Raw genomic sequence first — 21,459 nt, forward strand, 5'->3', positions numbered from 1 at the left:
TATAAAATAAATTGATATATTTAATAGAAAAAGTCAAGCTCTATCCTGTATATAAAAAATTGTTATTAATTATCAATAAAAGGATTATTCACATTAAAATTTAGATTAGGTCACGTTTCTCCCAATGAATATGTATTTTTGTTGAATTCATAAGCAGTGTTTTTTATTCTTTGTCTTAAAGCTTCACATCTGAAATATTAAATATTATAATAGGATTTTAATTTATTCCTTACTCAATACAACTAATATGACAGTTTAAAAATTACCTGCATGTATTATAATTAAATCCAAATCCTGAAGTACATTCTTTGACTTCACGACATTGGCACCTGCAAGTCGCTGAATTCCATAGTTTTAAACCGTTTTCTTCGATACACTTATCGAGGTCCTCTTGGTTACTACACGTACAAATACACTGTTTTGGGTTATACGTTTGCAAGGAGGTACAATTCTGTAAACAAAACAAAACAATACATGTTCAATGCTATAATCATCAATCAATTTCGAAGTATGGGAAGAATATGAAATGCTATTTAATTGCACCTCTTGTTTAACAACGCATCCACACTTGCATTTCAAGTGTTGTTCTATCGACACTATTTTTCGACCTAAGAAGTCGAATTTTCCAGCACCTTTATATTGTGAGACCATAACCTATGAAATATAATATGATAAAAAATTAGTAACAGATACAATTGAATGACTAAAAAAAGTAGCTTTAGTTTTACATACTTCATAGTCGATGGTATCGACTTTGGTCGGTTGACATTCCAACAAGTCGTGGAGGCAACAACCACCGCAACGATACACCTGAATGCACGTTGCAGGATGATAATATAAACTTTGATCGTCAGTATCTTTAAGGCTGACCGTTTTAAGTACAGGAGAACAACCGGCTGGCTTAGGAACCAACGTTGATTCTAAGTAAACAAATTATTTATAATATTTTTTATTGATTGAATGTCCATAAGTATTTATTTAAATTTATTATGTGACTAGAATACATACTTCTTTCTATATTTAGTGTAGTTCGGCCTGAAACAAAATAAACAATAACATATAATTAATTTTAAATAATAATTTATTCATAAAGTTATTTATTCTTTGATAAATAATGTTATCTAAGATATTATATGATTTTTAGTTATAATTAAAGTAATAACAAGGCATTACAATACATTATTGTAAATTCATGTAATATCTCATTTACTAGTAGATCTTTTACACACATAATATTTGTTGTTCGTAATTATTTATTCTTATTTCAATAAGAACCGCCATATAATAAGATCAAACGATATCAAAATACAATTAATGTTTATAGCCTATCTTCTTACACAGTCTGTTCAAACTATTCAAAATGGAACTAAATAAAATAATTTCTTCCGGAAATTATAATTATATGATCAGATTTTTATTAATATAATACATTTTTTTACATATTCCCACAACTGTATATAAATTTTTTGCAGAGCTCCACACTAGCCATAGGTATTTAAATTAAAATTCTGTTAATTTGTCTTTCCGAATTAAACTAAATCGTGATTTTTGAAAAAAATTTTGAAAACTGAAGTACTGAGCGTATCGATAATTTATTCAGAAAGCACTGCATAATGACAACTAGTGTTGTCTTTAATAAAATATCTAAAGCAAGTAGAGTTTGGTATAGATATCTCCTGTATTATTTAAAAATTATATATAAAAGATGGAGGCATATTGGTACCCCGCAAATTGTTGTTAAACGCAAATCAACACGCATTTAAGCAGGTTACTACTCAATTGAAATTCGACTTTTATATTATACAGAAATGTTCAGCGAAATATTATATGGAATTTGAAATTAAAAAAAATATAAAATAATTTAAAAAATATATAAGTACCCATATAAGTATTCAATATTACATTTAATATTGTTCATAAATTTTGTTTTGTAATCATTAATCAGTTCAGATATTAAATAAATATTTACTAAAAATGTATTACTTTTTAAAAGCAAATTATCTATTATATTACTCATAGAGTTGTGCAATACCACCGCTTATTTATTATTAATACAATATGCATTTTAATAGGACATAATAATGTATGGAATTGTATGTTGTATAATATCTTCGCACTGAGATAATGGTAACTAATTGAAATTATACATCATTATACCCTAACAATCAATAAAAGAAAACATTTTTAATTTATCTGTTCGCGACTCAAACGCGGCCTAATATTTATCTATATCAACGATGATAATCGACGATCGCCAACGATGTCCGTGCAGCTATCTTTTGTCCGGCAAGCCGCCCGCCGTGTCCAGTCTTCGCTCCGCCGTATGTCTGGCATTTTGCGGCCTTTGGTTTTTGTGAGCGACTGTCTTGGTCTACGTGTGTCGCGTTACACGATTTCCACGTATCGTGTGTCGTTCGGTGTACTGCCCGTTCTTTTCCTAGTCAAAATTGGTAGACTGAAGTGATCTGGGTCCTCTGCGACCCTTTTTTGCTGTGCCGTTTATCTGTGGTCTGTATCCAGGCATACGTATAAATTAATTTGATCAAGTATAGAATCTCGTTTCGATAAACCTCGTTTGGTTTCCGGTGCTATGGTAGAGTTGTTGTTGAGCACGTCACCATCTACTACCAAATCATTGGCGGAACTCAACCGGTTTATGGTCGCTTTTAGTGAGAGCGTCTCTGTACTCGAATCACTGGCCATACCGAACCTCGGTGATTTTATTCTATTCTCGCTTGAATCGCGCTGCTTATCTACTTCGTGCAGGACATTGTTTAAGATACAGGTTACGGCCGATTATCCCAACGGTACATGAACTTCTTGGCTTCGTTAAGTCACGTGTGTCTATTCTTGAACGGGTCCAAGATCTTCACATTTCCAAGTCGGTAGAACTGTCGCCAGGGACGTACGCAGAAAAATGATTTGGGGTGTGTTTTTGAAAATCGACTATAGAAAAGTAGAACTTTTTTTTAATAAACATTGATATAAAGAAAAAATTACAATACTAAATCTAATTTTCGCGAAGTTTTAGCCATTATGTTAAGAATATCTTCACTATGAATGTTAAGTCTTTTGAAGATTATAATTGTTTAAAAGTTTTCTTATAAAAGTTTTAAAAATAAATGATATACATGTGATTAAAAATTAATTACTGTAGATCGAGTGACGAGTGTTTGGTACACTCAAAACCATATATCGTTTTGGTGCGTAAAATGTACGGCCCGCCCGACGATTCGCCATTCGGCTAACGTTTTGGTATGTAATTTGCATTGCCATCACATATATATATATATATTAGTCAACCTCGTATGTTATTGGTGGCGCATCAGTTTCGTTATGAATACCTACGGCCCGTCAAATTCACTATTACCGGACGATGCATCACATCGAAATCGCGCGTCTTCGCGGGTGATGCAAACGCCGACCGGTCACCTTGTAATTGTTCCGTTGTGCTCATTATTATTGTTATCAATGACGTATTGACGTTAATATCACATATAGTCCGTGACCCGATGTCAGTGATGTCACCACAGTGTTTTGATACATAATAAATATATATATATATATATCGTCACAATCAAGGTTGCAGTCAGGATATATATATGTATAATATGTGGATCTCGTTCAGTACCGCCATGTCACTGCAATTAGACATTGTCACTGCATTCAAAGACATGTTGACCATTGGTTGTACCTATGTTCCCGCAATCCATGTCACACGAGATTTGTTTTGTTTTTTTTACTTTTACAATATATGTTGTTGAGACGTCTCCGACACCGACATCGTATTTTTGTACGATCGCAAAATACCATTTGCGGTTTTGTCGATTTTGATCGGCTGCTTTATCGGTCACCGTATTATTTTTATGCCTGTTCGATTGCGCTCGGCGGTTCGTCAGTTTCCGCCGGCCGTGTCGTGACAGGTAAACGTCGTACACCGGGACGCTTTTATTTTGACATGCGTCCTAGTGTGCCACCGCTTCGTGGCAACTTACTCGACGTTAAACGCTTTAGTACGTTTTTAATGTTTTTATCGTTGTTGTCCGGCTTCTTCGCCGGCTGTTCCGTCGCCGCCCGTCAACTTTTATACCGTTTGTCGTTACACCTTTGTACGCGCGATGCAGTACATTCTCGCTCTAACTATACCGTTGTCCGTGACGTTTCGTGTCCATCAAGCAGTCGGTCGCATTGTTACGTAACGATTAATTGTCGATCTCTCGTAAATCAGTAACGATTGCTATAACTCCGGAGACCACTTATAATACAGCCACCGTGTCGCCGTTGGGCCGCGCGATTGTGAAAGGCGGGTGCCGTTAGGCTGACCACCATGCACAGGGGGTCTAACGCGTCCATAACCGAGCATGCGACACCCGTGAACTCGTCGCACCACGGCATGCCGGAAAACGCGCGTTGGTGACTTATCGCCAGACTCCATGCCTCCTCTTTCTCGGGGGTACCTACTCTCTGTCATCCTATCCGACGGCTTCAACTAAGAACTGCAATTTTACGTACGTCGTCGGTTCGTCAACTGCTGTATCTTCAATGCACGAAATCATTGTATTGCGATAATGATATTATACGATTACCGATGATTTCATTAATAACAACAGTATTCGATTTCATCGATGTTGATTGATTCGTAGACTGCAGCCATTTACTCTTGTGTGGTGTTTGACGTTTGAACTCTGAATTGCAAATTAACTAAATTCTGGTTTCGTCCGATGCCGTGCCTTCCAGACGACGAGTACTAAGACGCCAGCTATGTTCATTATTCTTAACAGCCAGTAAATATTAGGAATTAACACCTTTTTTTATTTTCTATAGACGACTATTTTTATGTATAACACGTAGTACCTATGGTAAATAGAATATTATATTTTAATATCTTCACGATGATTTGTATTATTTTTTACTCGTTTTATACTCTTAAGAGGGGGTCTTTTTTATACTTAATTTTTCTTCTTTCAATTTAAGTCTACAGACATATTTTTCCAATGAAACTAGGTAATTTGAAATAAAATCAGTGTTTCATTCAATGACTAAAAATCGTCATTATTTACAATGGTCTGTTGCGCTCTTTAGCACAACCTCGCTATGATGAGAAGGGTCACCGAAGATATCATATTTTTATTTTTTTAAGACAGTATCATCAGTTTGATAACTTATAAGTTATAATATTATATAAAATGTAGTATATTTTTTTTACCTGTCTTTTGCTATGTAGGAACTAACATAGGTACGTACCTTTTTTTTACCGTGAAGAACTTATACGTCATTAAATATGTAGGAATAATTAACGTATATAATTCTTTTCCTGTTAGTCTCGTGTAGGAACTTACAATTCCCCTAAATAGCAACATAAACTAAAAATATTTTGAAGAAAAAAATTAATATTATTTATAAAAAATGTTAATTTGTATAACTGACTCAGTGACTCGTACTTAGATATCATGTATAGTGTATACTGAACACAATATGTATAATACTTTTTTATATACACAATACACTTTGGGAATAGTATTATCACAATAAGAAAAATACGTATTCAGAATAATATTTGTTTAAGTAGGTATTAGAATATTTATTTATTTATTCAAAACTATTTTAGCAAACATCTTACAAAAGTGTAATTGTTTTTTAATGGAGTGATTAATATAGTTTAACAACTCTTGTTTTTAATATGTTTTTTTTTAATTTAATTATCTCAGGGCGTTGTATTGTGTGTTCGATAACGTATTGTTAAATTATTAATAAAAAATCCATTATTCGTTGAGAGGTACCGTTAATACCAAAATACATTTAGTATACAATACAAGTTATACCTATTTCATCAGTATTTTGAAAATTAATTATATTGGTTTGGTTTTATAGAAATACATTTAATTAGTTCATCGACTTACTTTGAAAACCTGTTGTAAAGAAAAGTGTTTGGGCTTCATCCAAATTTGTATCCGGAATGAATTTAGAGAACAGTTCTGACACATTTGTCACCTGATTCAGTTCAATTATAACATCCAAAGGGATCTGAAACATAAAACTTGTGAATATAAGGTAAACATTTTACTTTTTATAGTTAAGTGGATATTAATTGGCGTTTGACATCGTAAAATAACTTAAAAGCAGTAAAAAAACACACAAATAAGTTTATATTTTACATAAATTAATATTTATTATAATTTACATTTCATTTCTATTAATATTAATTTTGATTTCAAAAATGTTTTAACTTTATAAGAATATACTGTATTGGTTTGAGGTACTGTTTTTTCTTATATAACTTATTTATGTATGCAACAAAGTCAATGCCTATTAACTAATTGATACAAATAAAATACAATGAATATGCTCCTAAAAAATAATTAAATCCTTTATTGAAAAAATAAATCAACAATATCAACAGAGTGGAATTATATTAAAAGCTTATGAATTACCTCATTATTCAACAAAACAACTATTTTTTGTATTCTGTAATTTAATCAAGGTCAAGTGTATTAAATATTAAAATACCATTATGTATTACAATTTAAAATGCATTAATGTGTTCAACTGTGTAGGTATCTATGTATACGGCTGCATCTGAATTGGTCGATATAGGTAGACGGATAGTCATTACTCGTTAGTCGGCAAGATATTCAGTTATGCATCGCAACATAACCATTGAGTTTACGTATAGTGTTAAATTTTTGCAAATATGGAATTTATGTATAATGAAAAAAATGAAAAAAACTAATCATATTAGAAGGTTATAAATTTGGATTTCAAAAAAAATTGGCAGTCGACATTGACCGTTGGACATGTGTACAAAGAATATGTAAGTCGTATTTAAAAATAAATAATTTAAATATAATTGTTAATTAAAATTTTATACTTAACCACGAAAAAGACATTGATAAAAAAACTTAACAGTCAAAAATTAAGCAACAATTTGAAACGAAAAGCTCAAGAAGTATTACATAACGATAACGATTGCTATATTAACGAATAAATGTTATTAAAACCGATAAATGAACAAACTTGATGAATTATTTGATTATATTGAAAAAGATAGCTCATTTTCACCAACAATGTAGGCTGGATATACCAGTAGTATAGAACGAACTACTAATTGCTGTGAATCATTTTACAGCAAGTTCATCAGTTGCTTTTATTCCGCACATCCAAATATATTTAAGGATGTAGTAAAAAAAATTCAAATTGAAACTTATATAAAATTGCAAAGTACGAACAAACTACAAAATCTGAAGTCTAAAAATAAGAAAACATTTATAAAAACAGAAATGGACAAAAATTAAAATAACGAAATATAGTAGAATTAAGTTTTAAAAAAATGTTTGTTATAAAATTTTACTGTTTATTATTATTACTAAGCCACAATTTTTAACAACTCGGGAACCAATTCGGATATACCCTTTGTAAAAACCCGGGAACTAATTCGGATATACTCTTTGAAACAACCCGTGAACCAATTCGGGCACTCCGCTATGTACGAATCACGTATGTAACGATTGTAAGGACATTACATGAAGTCAAATGATTCACATTGACATTACATTTATATTTTAAATTTGTATATGAACTTTTATTTGTAGAAAAAGTATGTAGTTGTAGTTTATTATTCATAGCAAGAGTGATAGCTAACTAAATATTTACAATATGTTTATAAAATTATTATTATTAATTATAGTGTACGTTATTTGTATTCTATTACATAATAAAATGATAGATTTATGTGATTAAGAAATGTTTTGTAATGTATTGTTATTAGCTACAAAGGGTATGGAAGGCTCATGTTAGAGGCCGGAGGATTTGATTAGAAACGTAGTATGAGGCTTTAGTGATTTTTTTTTAGGGTTTTGGATTGTTACGTTTGTATTAAATTAATGTCAGTGGGTTTTGTTGACCCCAAAAGTTTTATGCTATATCTTCATTACCCATATTGGTTTCAGTAAAATTTTCTATATAAGCAGTTTGTTTTTGCAAGTGGACATGTTTAAAAGTAAGTATATGTCGTAGTTAACACTGATCCTTGAGAGTTATAACGTTTGGAGTTAATGTGAGGTGCACAAGTAAGCTAGCGATATAACATCTAAGGTTAGCTAATAAATTATTATAATTCTACTATTTAGTTATTATTAACATTGGATGGTCGGTAATTGGGCCACATTTTGTCTATCTGCTTCATATAAAATATTATATTATTTTTATTATATTATATACAATATTAGCTTATACCTTTTACTGCCCAGAAATTAGGCTATAAATATATTATACAAAAATACACAAGTATGTAATATTTATTAACTAATTTTTTTTTTTTAATATTTAAAAATAAAATTATTTTTTTAAATAATATGATACAGATTTAATTATAATTAATATAATTGTTTCAAATTAAAGTTCGTTTCCTGACGCCTCTAATTTGAATATAAACTTCTGATTGAACTCCTAAAAAAACGTATAATAAATGTTATTTTATAGAAGTTTAAAACTTAATGGTGGCTCAATACCGGATACAATAATTAAAATCGTTGAAAATAGTGGCCAAGTTACTGTATACCTTTTCGAAAACGATAAATTGTGGCTCAATTCCCAGGTGCTCTAAAAATTTTCTTTTAATCAAGTTTTTTTTTAGTTTTATTTTCATCAAAATAATTTTAAAATAAATTCAAACTATTAATATGACATAATTGACCTGTTTGATCATTTTTTTTTTTTAATAACAGCGCATCTACTTAAATATAAGTATAGGGTATTTATTTTACACTAACTGTCATTACCTAATAATGGATACTAAGACGTAGTCCTTGAGATTTTTTGAGATAGGTAAGATGTCGCCTATAAATTCTTCTAAGTTGTGTGAGTCATGATATAGATATGTTTGTATTTGATAAGGAAAACTATCATCACCCATAAAAATGTTATAGTACATATTTTCGTTAATCATGCTTCCACTAGTAGCTTTTAATAGGTATTAGTTATACTTTTCAATAAATTCATATTGAATGAAAAGTTGGTAATCACTGAGACCCTGAGTGATTAGTGTCTAATTATCAACATCACATGCTGCATGTCGCGCCTTAAAAAAAATATAACATAAATAAATAAAATAAAATACAACAGTGTAGGTAAGTATTAGTACTTGAGAATTGGTTAATAAATTAAGATTAGTTTTTCCTTAATAGTGAATATTTATATTATTTAGGTAGATTTTAGTTTGGCTAGACAAAACGAAAAAATTAATAATTAACCTCAAAAGAATATAATACATACAATTTACAATTTAAATTTGAGTAAATGGTATTAAATAAATATTAATTCAAATGGATTTTCTAATGATTATAATATTATATTACCATAACTAGTTACTTATGTAGTTAGATATAAATAATAACTTTACTATAAGTAGATTTTCCCATATTATTAAATGTGATTAAAAATTTGTAATAAAAATTTCGTTTTTTTGTGTATAATAAAATATATTGACTCTTTATTATCATCAAAATATAATATTATATTTAAAAACTAAAACCGGGATATTATATAATATAGTGATTGTACCATGATGTGCCATCAAGATTCAACCGGAATACTTAACGAAAATACAATTGAAACAAATTTTACAATTATTTTGATATAATAATCACGTTTTGAAATCTTAAATCTAATACGTTCGAAGAGAGTATAATATTTGTTTACTTGTACTCGTTTTATATTATAGTTATTTTGAAATGTTGATAAAATAATTTTTGATTATTTTATTAATTAAATCATTATATTATAATGATATCTTATGTAAGTAAGTATTGGTTTAGATGGAAGCATAACTGCATAAACGTTATGTAACTTATCAGCGTCATTTGTTTATTATGTTTGGTGTTCATTATGAAAAATAAAATCGTTTACAAGTCCTTTAATAGGTATACCTTTCCTAAAATATATGGCACGCATTGGTAAACTGACCCTAAAATATAAGAAGCGCAATTTGTATGCTGACCCTAAACAAAAATGTTGTATTTAGTGCAATTGGTAATTGATCCATGCCCAAATAAAATCGTTTACAAGTCAGTAATTAATAACAAAATACCGTAGTACGTATTACTACTAGTGGCGAACTCGGGATTTTAAGTACCTACTGTGGGTCTGCCTCACTTACGAGAGGCCACTGTACAGAAGGTTCAACCAACTATGCTTTACAAAGTCTTGCGTTCGCAATTTACCTTATTTATATTATATTTTAAAACCAACATTTAATATAACTATAAGGGATAAGACATAAGTCACAACTAAGTTTTAAGTAAAATTTAAATCTTACTTACAAACTTTGGTATTATTAATCAATTGTTAATTTTATTTGTTATTATTCAATTAATAAAATTACCTGGAATTTTTAAAAAATATTAAGTATTTTAGATTTTTAGAAGGGTTTATACATATTAATAATTGTATTAATTGTTTATATAGTTGCAGTATATTCACTTAATTTTAGTTTTCAATAACTGTTTTCTTTTTCACAGTAGAAGGCAGTTCTAATTCTAATCCAATAGAAAAATAATTCAGTTATATTTTTTATTATAATATATTAAAATTAAAATAAGAATAGTAAAGAATATTACAATAATTCAAGGCTGGGCATTAACGAGTTAAAAAGTTAAGTTAAGTTACTTTTAACCAAGTTTCTTAACGAGTTACTTTTATTTTCATAAGTAACTTCTAACTTAACGAGAAACCCAGAATGATTTCAACATATTAACTATTAAGAAATAAATTCGTTGTGTGGTCAACAGTTATTATTAATTGTTCATTAGCTGGCTAAAACTTCTCTCTGCAGTTGCACTGCTGACTGAAGGTGTATAAATTTTTTTATACAAAATACAATATAAATATTTGGATATAAAAAAACCACGTCTCTAGATATCACGAACTTCAACACTTCATTTAATTTTAATGGTCCAGTTTCATTATAAACTTTAAGCTGATGGTAAGCCAGACAAAATGAACGGTATTTTAATTCTATATCCATTTCATATATGTAAACTTCATAAAATCTTGATAAATGTTTAATAGAAATAAGGTTTTGATCTGAGTTTTCTTTGGATTTAGTTCTTCAAATTATTTTAGAGAAATCTTCAAACGATGTTTCAATGTATTTGTAAATGAATCCAAAATAACAAAGTACGTTTATAGTACGGTGTATGTACTATATAGGTATTACATTTAAAATTGTCATTAGCAGACTCAATAATATTTCCCTAATTATTTTCACCATGCATTATGTTATTTATTTATTTAAACAACAGTATCGGTGAATGTTTTGTAAAGATCAAGGCAGCCGCGCGTACGGTAGGCTGCTTATATTATACGCGTGTTTTTCGATTTAGTTAAATTATTTGTTGACATGCACCAGCCCCCCGATATTGTACCTGATATTTATACTTCAATGCCCACAACCCTGTCTTAACGTATTTCTATATAACATAATATATTAATACATTTATAAATTGTAATTATATTTTTATAGAATTAATGTTCTCGAATCTGTGTACATTTTATTAATTATTATTATTTAATAATATTTAATTTTTGACTATTGTAGTATTATACATATTTATGTAGTTTATCATTTTAAAGTGCCAGATTTTTCTGAAAACAAAACTGTGGGTCACCTGAACTCCCAAACTCCTCGTGTGTCCACCCCTGAGTCTACTATGTGGGTAATAAGTATGTTGGTTACGTCGGGTATTATTTTTACAGTGAGGCAACTCGAATAATATTTCCTCTCCATACGCTACATATAATGAATAATATCGAAGCACTTGCGCGAATATAATAAAAATTAATAATAACATACTGCAGCAGGATGCAAAAGTATAGTGCAACTGAAAATGTCTGGAGAGTGAGAGGCAGAGTTCATAATATAATATATTATTATGCTTATAAGCATTTTACATTGCGAAATAGTTATACCCAATGACATTAAATATTGTATTACACGATACGAATACTGTTTATACCGAAATACTGCTCGTGCGGATCGAGAGGGCGGGACAGACCTAACCAGGTTAGTTACTTACTTTACGGGGACTTGCGACAGTGTTGTGCGATGGTGACGATGTGGCGGCTGTGTATTGCCCGTCGCAGCACGAAGAACTGCCGCCCGAAGTGATGGTGTCACGTCCGATTTCTGTCGTGTGGACGACGTCTTCGCGCCCGATGTCTGTAGTGTGGACGATGTCTTCGCGCCCGATGTCTGTCGTGTGGACGACGTCTTCACGCTCGATGTCTGTCGTGTGGACGATGTCTCCGCGCCAATCCGCGGACGTCGTCAAACGGGCCACGCTCTGTCCGTGCCTGGCTGTGACAGTGACGATCAGCAGTGTGCAACAGACGACAGTGGTGGACAGCGAAGCTGTGCACGTTAACATGACTGCGAACAACAGTACCGCGCGTTTTATATTATTTGGTTACGTTGCGCGAGCGGATCGTGTGCGGGCGTGGCCGGTGTCGCTAACGTTCTGTCGTCGTGACAGCATGCGAATGACGATTTTGGATGTCCGCGAATCGATGACCAAGACCATGGTCCACCACCACAACCATTACCATCACCGCCGCAACCACCACCAGCATCACCGCCACAATTAACACGGTATGTTCGTTCTTCTCTATCCGCTGCCACCGAGCGTTGTTACGGTCAAAGTAGGAAATCGAACATTGAGCACTCTGCACTCAATTTAAGTTAGAATAAGTTAACATTGTCTGGGCATTGTATACAGTGCCCAATTCGATTTCGGCACTGTAGGTTAAATATTGAATATTTGAATATATTAAAATTAAATAAGATATCTTATATGGTACTTAAATAATCATAAATAAACCTAAAATAGACGCTTCAAATATTAGTTTTTTTAAATCTATTAGGTATTCAATTAGGTACATAAAACTGAAGAGTTAATATTATTATATAAAAGTGGTTTGACATGATCAAAAATAATACTTTTTATTATTAAGTTATAATTATTTTAGTTATTATTACTAAGAAATAATGTTAAGCACATAGAGATAGAATTATTTAACTTAATTTATTACTACATAGTACCTACATACAACATACACCAATAGTGTGGCACTTTGAGTTGCAAAGATGTTTTACATTTACACCGGTTGGTCTTACCAAGGTGCAAGTACACCTTTCATACTTTTGACCAGTGACCACCCAATTTTTCTTGTCACTTCATATCTTAAAGAAGTTTGTAATGGTAGTACCTCATTATCCTGGATAAACGTGTATATTATCGTGAATGGCAATAGTGTTCGCGCAATATACTATGCGATCACTGTATCGTTAACATTACGGATCGGTTCGTATTATCGGTTACGAGTATTGCCCATGGCGGTAGGTGCTCGGTGAGTTCACGGTGAGCCAGTCAGTATAGAAGAACAACACGAATTTCACTATTTGTACGATGTATTTTTATTGATGATAAATAACGGTACACAATAGCTAGTTGTCAAATGTCACTATGTCAGGTGTTTACGACATAAAATAGAATACACAATTATGTTCTACGCGTTCTTACGACTAGGCGAAGTTGTCGCCGTTGTCGGTAAGACGGTTCACGGTTCACGCAAGAGAGCGAGACAACCGGCGGCCGGTACTCGTCCGGATCAACTTGTCTTCCGGTCCCACATTGTGCTTTAGCGGCGCGGGGGAGAGTCGACGGTGTCGTATCGTCGTTGCACGTGGTCGCTGCAGTGCCTGTACTTTGTACCGGCGACCGGCGACCGTTGCGTACCGTGTCAATGTCACGTACGAATAAAATATCAAAGTATAATTTTCTAGTATAATTGTTATGTATAAATGCTATTCGATATAAATATGCGCAGCGCGCTGCGCACTGTATTTAATTTACTTTAACCACTTGAATCCGGGCAAGTTACACTTTGCCCGGGCAATCTCGTAAAATGTCATACCAAAATGATCATTATTACTTTTCCCAAAATGTTCGGACCTACTTTGCCTATAACATATATATACCATTACGAATAACAAACAATGATACGAAACTGTCCTTAATAATAATCGAATAATAACATGCGTACTCGACGCTGTACAGAATGTATTACAATCCTTACTTACCCGGTAAAAAGTACTTACTTTTTTTACCAAGAAAATTATAAATAGTGACCCTCGCCATATTACATCTTTACGAGCCTAACATTAATAACGTATGACACAAGATAAATCATCGATAAAAAAAACACCTAGTTGTGCCTATAATAGATATAAGGATAATATTATATATAAAAGTTAATTATGTATTTAGATTTTTTTGTCAAATCACGAGAAAAATACCCACGGAGAAAAATTCGAGGCGAAAAAAACAAAAAATTATAACATAATACTATGATATAAATAATTTTTTGTTTTATCCTACATAATATTGGTTTAACAATTCAAATTATACGAGCTTTTCTTTTATTTTGTTCCATTTTTATTGTGCTTGTTTCATTTTATGTAATAGTTTAGATAATATAAGGAGTAAGTACTCAAAATCATAAATTAAGTACTGTAACGTCTGTAACTGTACTGTACTCAAACTAGTCAGTGTTGAAAGTTTTATCAATAGTTGGGTAATGTAAAATGCGCAGCATTTATATAGGTTTTTATTTCCGTGTAATATTATTTTACCGGGTGGGTTATTCTTTCGAAATTTTTTCCGTTGAATTTTTTTTTCCATAGTCTTTTTTTTCGACTAACATTTTAGTCCGCTTTTCAAAACCACCATAATATATTTTTTCCTAATTTTCTTATACTATTGATTATATATCAATATAGGTATAAACTATAAATTATTAACCTTTTCACTATTTCACACTACCACATATACATTTGCCTCTTTATATTTTATTTCTATCGTTGTTTACTATAATATAAAAAAGGGAATGCCATACCTAAATATATATGTACATTTTAATAGAGAAGTAAGAACAATTGCGTAAATAATTTAATATTAACTTATAATAATAAATGTGACACGTGTATTAACACATTTAAAAAAACAATATAGATATTAATATCATTTTATTTAATCAAATGTGTGTTCTTTTATCATTTGAAATAATTATTTTCAGTTTGATGAATAAAGGTTTTAAAATCATTTTTTAAACAAGATAAATATTTTTGTAGACAATATAAGTCACAATGTGTATTTGATAAATATTTTTAGCAACAAATTAAGGGTCAAAGACTGTGTTCTCTCTATAAAAGTGCTGTGAATACTTACTATACTTTTTTATAAATACTGTAATTTGATATTACTATGAAAAATAAATTTCTTTAATCAAGACATTCCCTCTTAAATTTAAAAATCTTCTTACAAAAAGGCGCTGAGTACATACACATACAATATACGTACTACTAACCTATAAAATAAATAACATTTTAAAATCAGAATGTTTATAATTTTTTTTTTTTATATATAACTTCTTGATATATGGCATTTATATATAGTAATAAATTATTAATACCTAGTTTGTTATTTTGTAAAAAAAAATCATTTTGCATACTTATGATATGAATCTGCATATTTTATAGATTTTTATTGCATATAAATCTGGGCCCTACTAATAATTGTTAACATTAACATAAACATGTAAATAAATAAATGATAATACATTAGATAGTATGTAAAACTGACTCAATATAATCACTGGATAGTTATTATGTAATATAAATTAAAATCCTAAATATATAAAAGAAATGGTAACCTAGGTAAGTATATAAAATAAAAATGATTAATATTGCAATATTTAAAAAATTATAAATATTGCAATATCTTAAAATCATGAATAGTTTTGATTCTTTTTATCATACTCTGATATTACTCTGATATATTATATTAATAATATTATCAACATGTATAAAAGTTTACTGATTTTAGAAAATTCGTACCCTCTCGTTTAGGGAGTTTTATAAAAAGCTTAATGCAATATTCAACTTTTTTTAAGATTCTGATGTACAAATATAATACAATTATTATACGGACATATGAAGCGACGTCGTTAAAACCCAAGCACGACAAACGCAATACAACTGGTCTTCCAACGTAACTTTTCACTAATTAGTAATTAAACTAATTATTACATCTCCCATTCACATGAACACACATAATACAATGTAGCGCACACATGACACAAAATTGTCTATACATAACCCCTTAATAAACTATGACTGTTTTCTGTTGACTGACCAACGAATAATCAAAAGTGAAATTGAAGAATGAATAATTAATACTATTGAATATACTATAATACACTAGTGCTAAACGATTGCGTTGAGATTATTACAACTTTATTCCGTATGGTAAGTTGGTAATAGCTTTAATATTATATTATACGTTTGTATAATGAACATATTTTTCACCATTATGATGTCTAAGAATATAATAATATAGTATATGCATAAACTTTGTAAATGAAATTTTAAATTATAAAAGATAAATCAAATTTCTATCACATGTACATAATTGTTATTTACGTTTTCCAGTAAGCTTATTTAATTTTTTAATTATTTGTGTTTGTATATAATTAGTTTCCACCTGAAATATATATACATTATTATAACTTTGAATAAAGTCTTAAACAGATAGTTTAAAAATTCAAGTTTACTCGCAAGCATAACACTGTTAAGTCCTGAAGTATATTCTTCAGTTACAATGATCGGCACGCACAAGCTGTTGAATTCCACAATTTTAACCCATATTCATCATGACACTCATGACGATCTTCTTCATTGGTGCACATACAACCACATTCGTTAGGATTATATACTTGTAAAGGTGTACAATTCTGTAAATAAATAATACTTATAATAAACAATTCATTATTCTAAAAATGAAAAGAAAATTATTAATCACACTTCTTTTTCAATAATACAATCGCACTTGCAATTCAAATGTTGGTCTACTGACACTGATTTTAGCCCTTTAAATTCAAATTTCCCAGATCTCTGCGATCCTTTATACTGTAAAACTATAACCTAAAAATGTAACATGAATGACCAAAAAAATTAAACAATTTATAAATTAACAGATTAAACAAAAATTTCAGATTTTCTTGTATTCGCATACTTCGAAGTTGAGGATTTCGATTTTAGTTGGTCGACATGCCAATAAATCATGTCCACAGCCACCTCCACATCGGTTTACTCGAGTACACATTGGATAATAATATGAACTAAGATCATCAGTGTCTTTAAGGCAGACCGTTTGAAGTTCAATAGAACAGCTTGCCACTTTAGGTATCAACGTTGTTTCTAAACATATAAATTATTTTTAATATTTTGTTATACATTATTTCTTTGAATATTTTAATACAGACTATAAACTTACTTATTCCCGTGCTATATGCATTACGATCTGAAATACAGAAAAACAATATATATATATTTTATTCGTTATTAATATTATTAAATTATTAAATAATTGTTTTTTTTTTTTTATATACATCCAAACCTCTTATTAGATTTGATCACATTAGGTAACCTACTTTGGAAACCTATGGTGGTATAAAGTTTTTGAGCATCATTCATATTTGTGTCTGGCATGAATTTAATAAAAAGTTCTGAAACATTTGTTACTTTATTCAATTCCATTATCACATTCAAAGGAATCTAAAAAATATAACAATAATTAATAAGTCATATATATTAATTATAATTTATACATTTTATAAATTGTGTTATGAACAGCATGATTAAAAATCCTTATCTTCATAGATAAAAATAAATAATATATAAATATAAATATAATAGGAAATTAATTTAAACAGATAATATTATTCTGATAATTATTAATAAATATTTTACTTACACTAAGCGTACTCAATAAAGTTTAAAAAAAAGCACTTTAATCGACGCTGATACCTTAGTACGTTAAGTAATACAATTTTTAACTTAAACATTAATAATAATTATTAAATTATTTAGTAAATTAACTCTGGTGGTATAATAAATAAAGTCATAATTAAATCAATATCAATAAAAACTATTTTATTTAAGTACACAATTCATTCCAATTAAACATTTATTTCTTGCTTATTACTTTTTTGTCGTGAAATTGACTAGTTTTAATTATTTAGTTGACTTTAGATGAATTTATTTATTTTAAATTAAAAGTGTTTACTATGAAGAGTTGAATTTTCCAATATTCTGTGTTTCATTGCAAAATCAGATATTATGATAACAAACAATTGTTGTGTATGTACTTGCCCACTTATGTACTACGTACTTGTTATGTTTATACAGTTATACCAATGTACCTACCAAAATATAATATAGTAGGTATCTTATAGTTTCATAAGAATCACGTTTTCACGAAAGTGCAAGGTTAATATATAATATTCTACTGTCAATATTTTTATTTAGCTCTTAGAATTTAAGCGAGTAGGTACACAGAATACTTACATTAAAAATAATTTAACACGATCGCGTTTAGATACTATAAATATTATAATATGCGTGTAGTAGACTGTTGTAAAATAGCAAAATTTAGAGGGACTTACTGACTTCTATGATCTATAAAAATTAAGTTCCTACACAAAGAATTGATCAAGGACAATATGATTGTATTTCTGTTTGTAACTTGTCATTCTATTATATCATTCTTGTGCGGATTTCCTACTTAAAATAGATGTACATGCTTACGGGTTATTATACATTATTATATCGTTTGTGTTGTTTGAATCAGAAATGATTGCATTAAATAATAAATAGCGATGTACTACAGTGCCATGACTAAAAAATATTTTCTGGTAGTTTGGCTAACAAAAAATATAATATGTTGGGGTTATATTATAATATAGTATATGTGACCCATAGGTTATAAAAAAAAAAATAGTTGTATTATTAATTATTATCAATGAAAATTCCGTATCAAATTAAAAGCTAAATGATTTCTATTAATCTGTAATTTTTTTTATTTAGCATCTATATTGGTACGATAAGCAGGCCACCCCTTGAATTCGCTGACGACCGTCACGTCATCGTTCACTGATAGTAACTATATGCAGTAATACGTGAGAGTGGCTGATATAGTTGAATAATTATTTAAATAGGCTTATAATGTATACATTTCACGTAAGATTATGTGTATATAAATAACACGTTTTTATCCGGAATAGCATCAACAAGTTGATTGTTAATTTGTAAATACACAATAGTTTATAATTAAACACATAAGCGACAGCGCCAAAATATAACATAGGTGAGCGATACAGAGAATCGATAAACGGAATGAGTTACATACAATGATGGTATACCTGCACAGCCTAGAATTTTAAATTTTTTTTTTTTTAGCATTCATTTTAGTATAATTTGTACCAATTTTTCTACTGGAGTGCAGAGGATACGTTACCTCAAACACACTGTTACTAAAAAAATGGATTAAAATTTTTTTTTTTCATTAATTAAAAATTGATTTTTGTGCAGGAAATATTTGGTACAATTTCTGAAATTGAGGGTATAAGTATTGGTAAAAGCTATAATACAGTATTAATGGTAAAAAAAAAATGAAAAATTCAAACTTTGGGGTGTCAGGGCACATGGTATATATGTATATACCTATTTTTTTTATTACGATTGACGTGACGGGATGTAAAAGAAAAACTTCTATTTACTTCCCACGAGTTTCTGGCGTCGTCCGCAACGGTGGATTCGGTGAAGGCGACTGTGAAGACGGACAGAGACAAATAGACGGCGGACAGCGCATAAACAGCCAACATGATTGCGAGTTGTTAGTCTGTGAAAATAAATACAGTTTCGGTGAATCTCGCGCATCCGTTCTGCAACCGCGACGGCGTGCAAATGAACGACGGTGAACAGAGGATACCACATGGGTATAACCTCATAAGCATGTATGTCGATTAATTATTGGACAGTAGCTGTAGCGCAGTCACAAATATCCTGTGTAAGTATTATATACATACCAACATAATCGAGTGGAAAAAGACAAGTGACTTTTCATCATTTTTTTTTACGTAATCACTAATTACAATCGATTTATTTTGGTAAACATTACTTATTATTTCATCTTATTAAATATAATAAATACGTTTAGTTAATATTATCTACGAACAAAATCTATCATCAATTATTTATAAATATTTTATAAAACTCAATTAGTATCATACTATAATATATAAATATATATGTGTAGAACAAGGACTTTAATGCACTAAAAATCATAAAATATGCACTTTTTTACCAAACATTTTAAGATGTATTATCTTTAAATACGTACTTAAAAAGTACCACTAAATACTTACTTATTTTACCACGCCATATTACGCCATGAATTATCCGTGTTATTAAACAAAAATAAGAAGTTATTAATAATTTAATAAACTATATTATCTTGCACTAGTACTTTATTATAAAAACTGTATAATCTAAAATTCTAAACTAACCACAGGGAATTAAGTTATAACGATAAAGAATAATCCCTATCATCTTATTTATGAAAAAAATCGGTTCGATTGAATTATTTCTGTCATTGATTAACGAAAAATATTTACCGAAGTCTTAAATTTTAAATAAACATTTAAATTATGCATGAAAAATATTTAATAAAAAATGTTAACCTAAGACATCTATAATAACAATTGTACATATAATTGTTAAACATGTTCGATATTTTTAGAATACTGTATGACCAATTTATCAAAAACAAAATTATAATACAAATTTTAAATTTTTAGCCATAAATATTAACAATTGTATTCATTTTTAATTAAAAATATTTTATTTTAGTTTTCATGATTTAGTTAATTAAAATTTTTACTTTAAATTGTAAAAAAAAAATGTCCGTTAATAAATTGTTGACAGTTTTTAATTTTTATAAGTACATCTAATGAGAAACCTTGTATTATATTTTCAAACTTTTTAACCAAACATAATATTTTTTATTGATACATATAAAAAAGATTTTTATGATAAACTTAAAATTAGTCTTAATGTTTTAAAAATTATTTGTGTAATGAAAATAATTATACGTATTAATGGTTGAATTTTTTCAAGTTTTTACTAAAATCATTCGAGGATAAATCGTTATAACTTATATTATTACACTTCAATCCCCAAATGTTGTCAAAATTTGAATTTCAAATAGTTGTAAAAATGTATGTGTCTCAAGGTTTTTTTTTTGAATTCCAGTAAAGAAACTTGTAAATTTTAAATTTTTATGTTTAAATAAAAATGTATATCTTACAAAAGTCGAATGAAAACTAATAAAGAATGTCAAGCATTATTTCAAATGCCTATAAAAAGCTTAAAATAAATCTAAAATATAGTCAAAATAAGACAAGTTTATCTGAAAAATTTAAATATACATACATTTTTCAAAAATTAAGTCTCATGATTAAAAAAACGTTTATTATTTTACAAACTGGTTTTGCGAATTTATAACC

At 29.4% G+C, this 21,459-nt stretch overlaps 2 protein-coding genes across 5 annotated transcripts; both read right to left on the bottom strand.

The window, feature by feature from the left end:
* On the bottom strand, positions 1 to 12,422 carry LOC132921133 (uncharacterized). Its single transcript, XM_060983986.1, has 7 exons — positions 12,072 to 12,422; positions 5,901 to 6,024; positions 1,009 to 1,035; positions 733 to 920; positions 544 to 654; positions 267 to 451; positions 1 to 189 (listed from the first exon to the last, which is right to left on the bottom strand). Exons 1-7 carry the CDS (start codon positions 12,420 to 12,422, stop codon positions 111 to 113), a joined length of 1,065 nt encoding a protein of 354 aa, XP_060839969.1. The 3' UTR covers positions 1 to 110.
* A 3,847-nt stretch (positions 12,423 to 16,269) lies between these two features.
* On the bottom strand, positions 16,270 to 19,893 carry LOC132921135 (vascular endothelial growth factor A-like). Of its 4 annotated transcripts, none has more exons than XM_060983989.1 (7): positions 19,679 to 19,893; positions 17,545 to 17,668; positions 17,388 to 17,414; positions 17,127 to 17,311; positions 16,916 to 17,035; positions 16,670 to 16,845; positions 16,270 to 16,595 (listed from the first exon to the last, which is right to left on the bottom strand). In XM_060983989.1, the coding sequence occupies exons 1-6, from the start codon at positions 19,886 to 19,888 to the stop codon at positions 16,708 to 16,710; spliced, it is 804 nt and encodes a 267-aa protein (XP_060839972.1). In that variant the 5' UTR covers positions 19,889 to 19,893; the 3' UTR covers positions 16,270 to 16,595; positions 16,670 to 16,707. The 4 variants fall into 4 exon arrangements, with proteins under 4 accessions (XP_060839972.1, XP_060839971.1, XP_060839973.1 ...); XM_060983988.1 differs by having other exon boundaries at positions 16,666 to 16,845; XM_060983990.1 differs by having other exon boundaries at positions 16,666 to 16,845; positions 19,672 to 19,812.
* Between the last annotated feature and the right edge of the window lie 1,566 nt (positions 19,894 to 21,459).

The sequence above is a fragment of the Rhopalosiphum padi genome, chromosome 2, assembly GCF_020882245.1.
Source record: "Rhopalosiphum padi isolate XX-2018 chromosome 2, ASM2088224v1, whole genome shotgun sequence".
NCBI classification, from domain to species: Eukaryota; Metazoa; Arthropoda; class Insecta; order Hemiptera; family Aphididae; genus Rhopalosiphum; species Rhopalosiphum padi.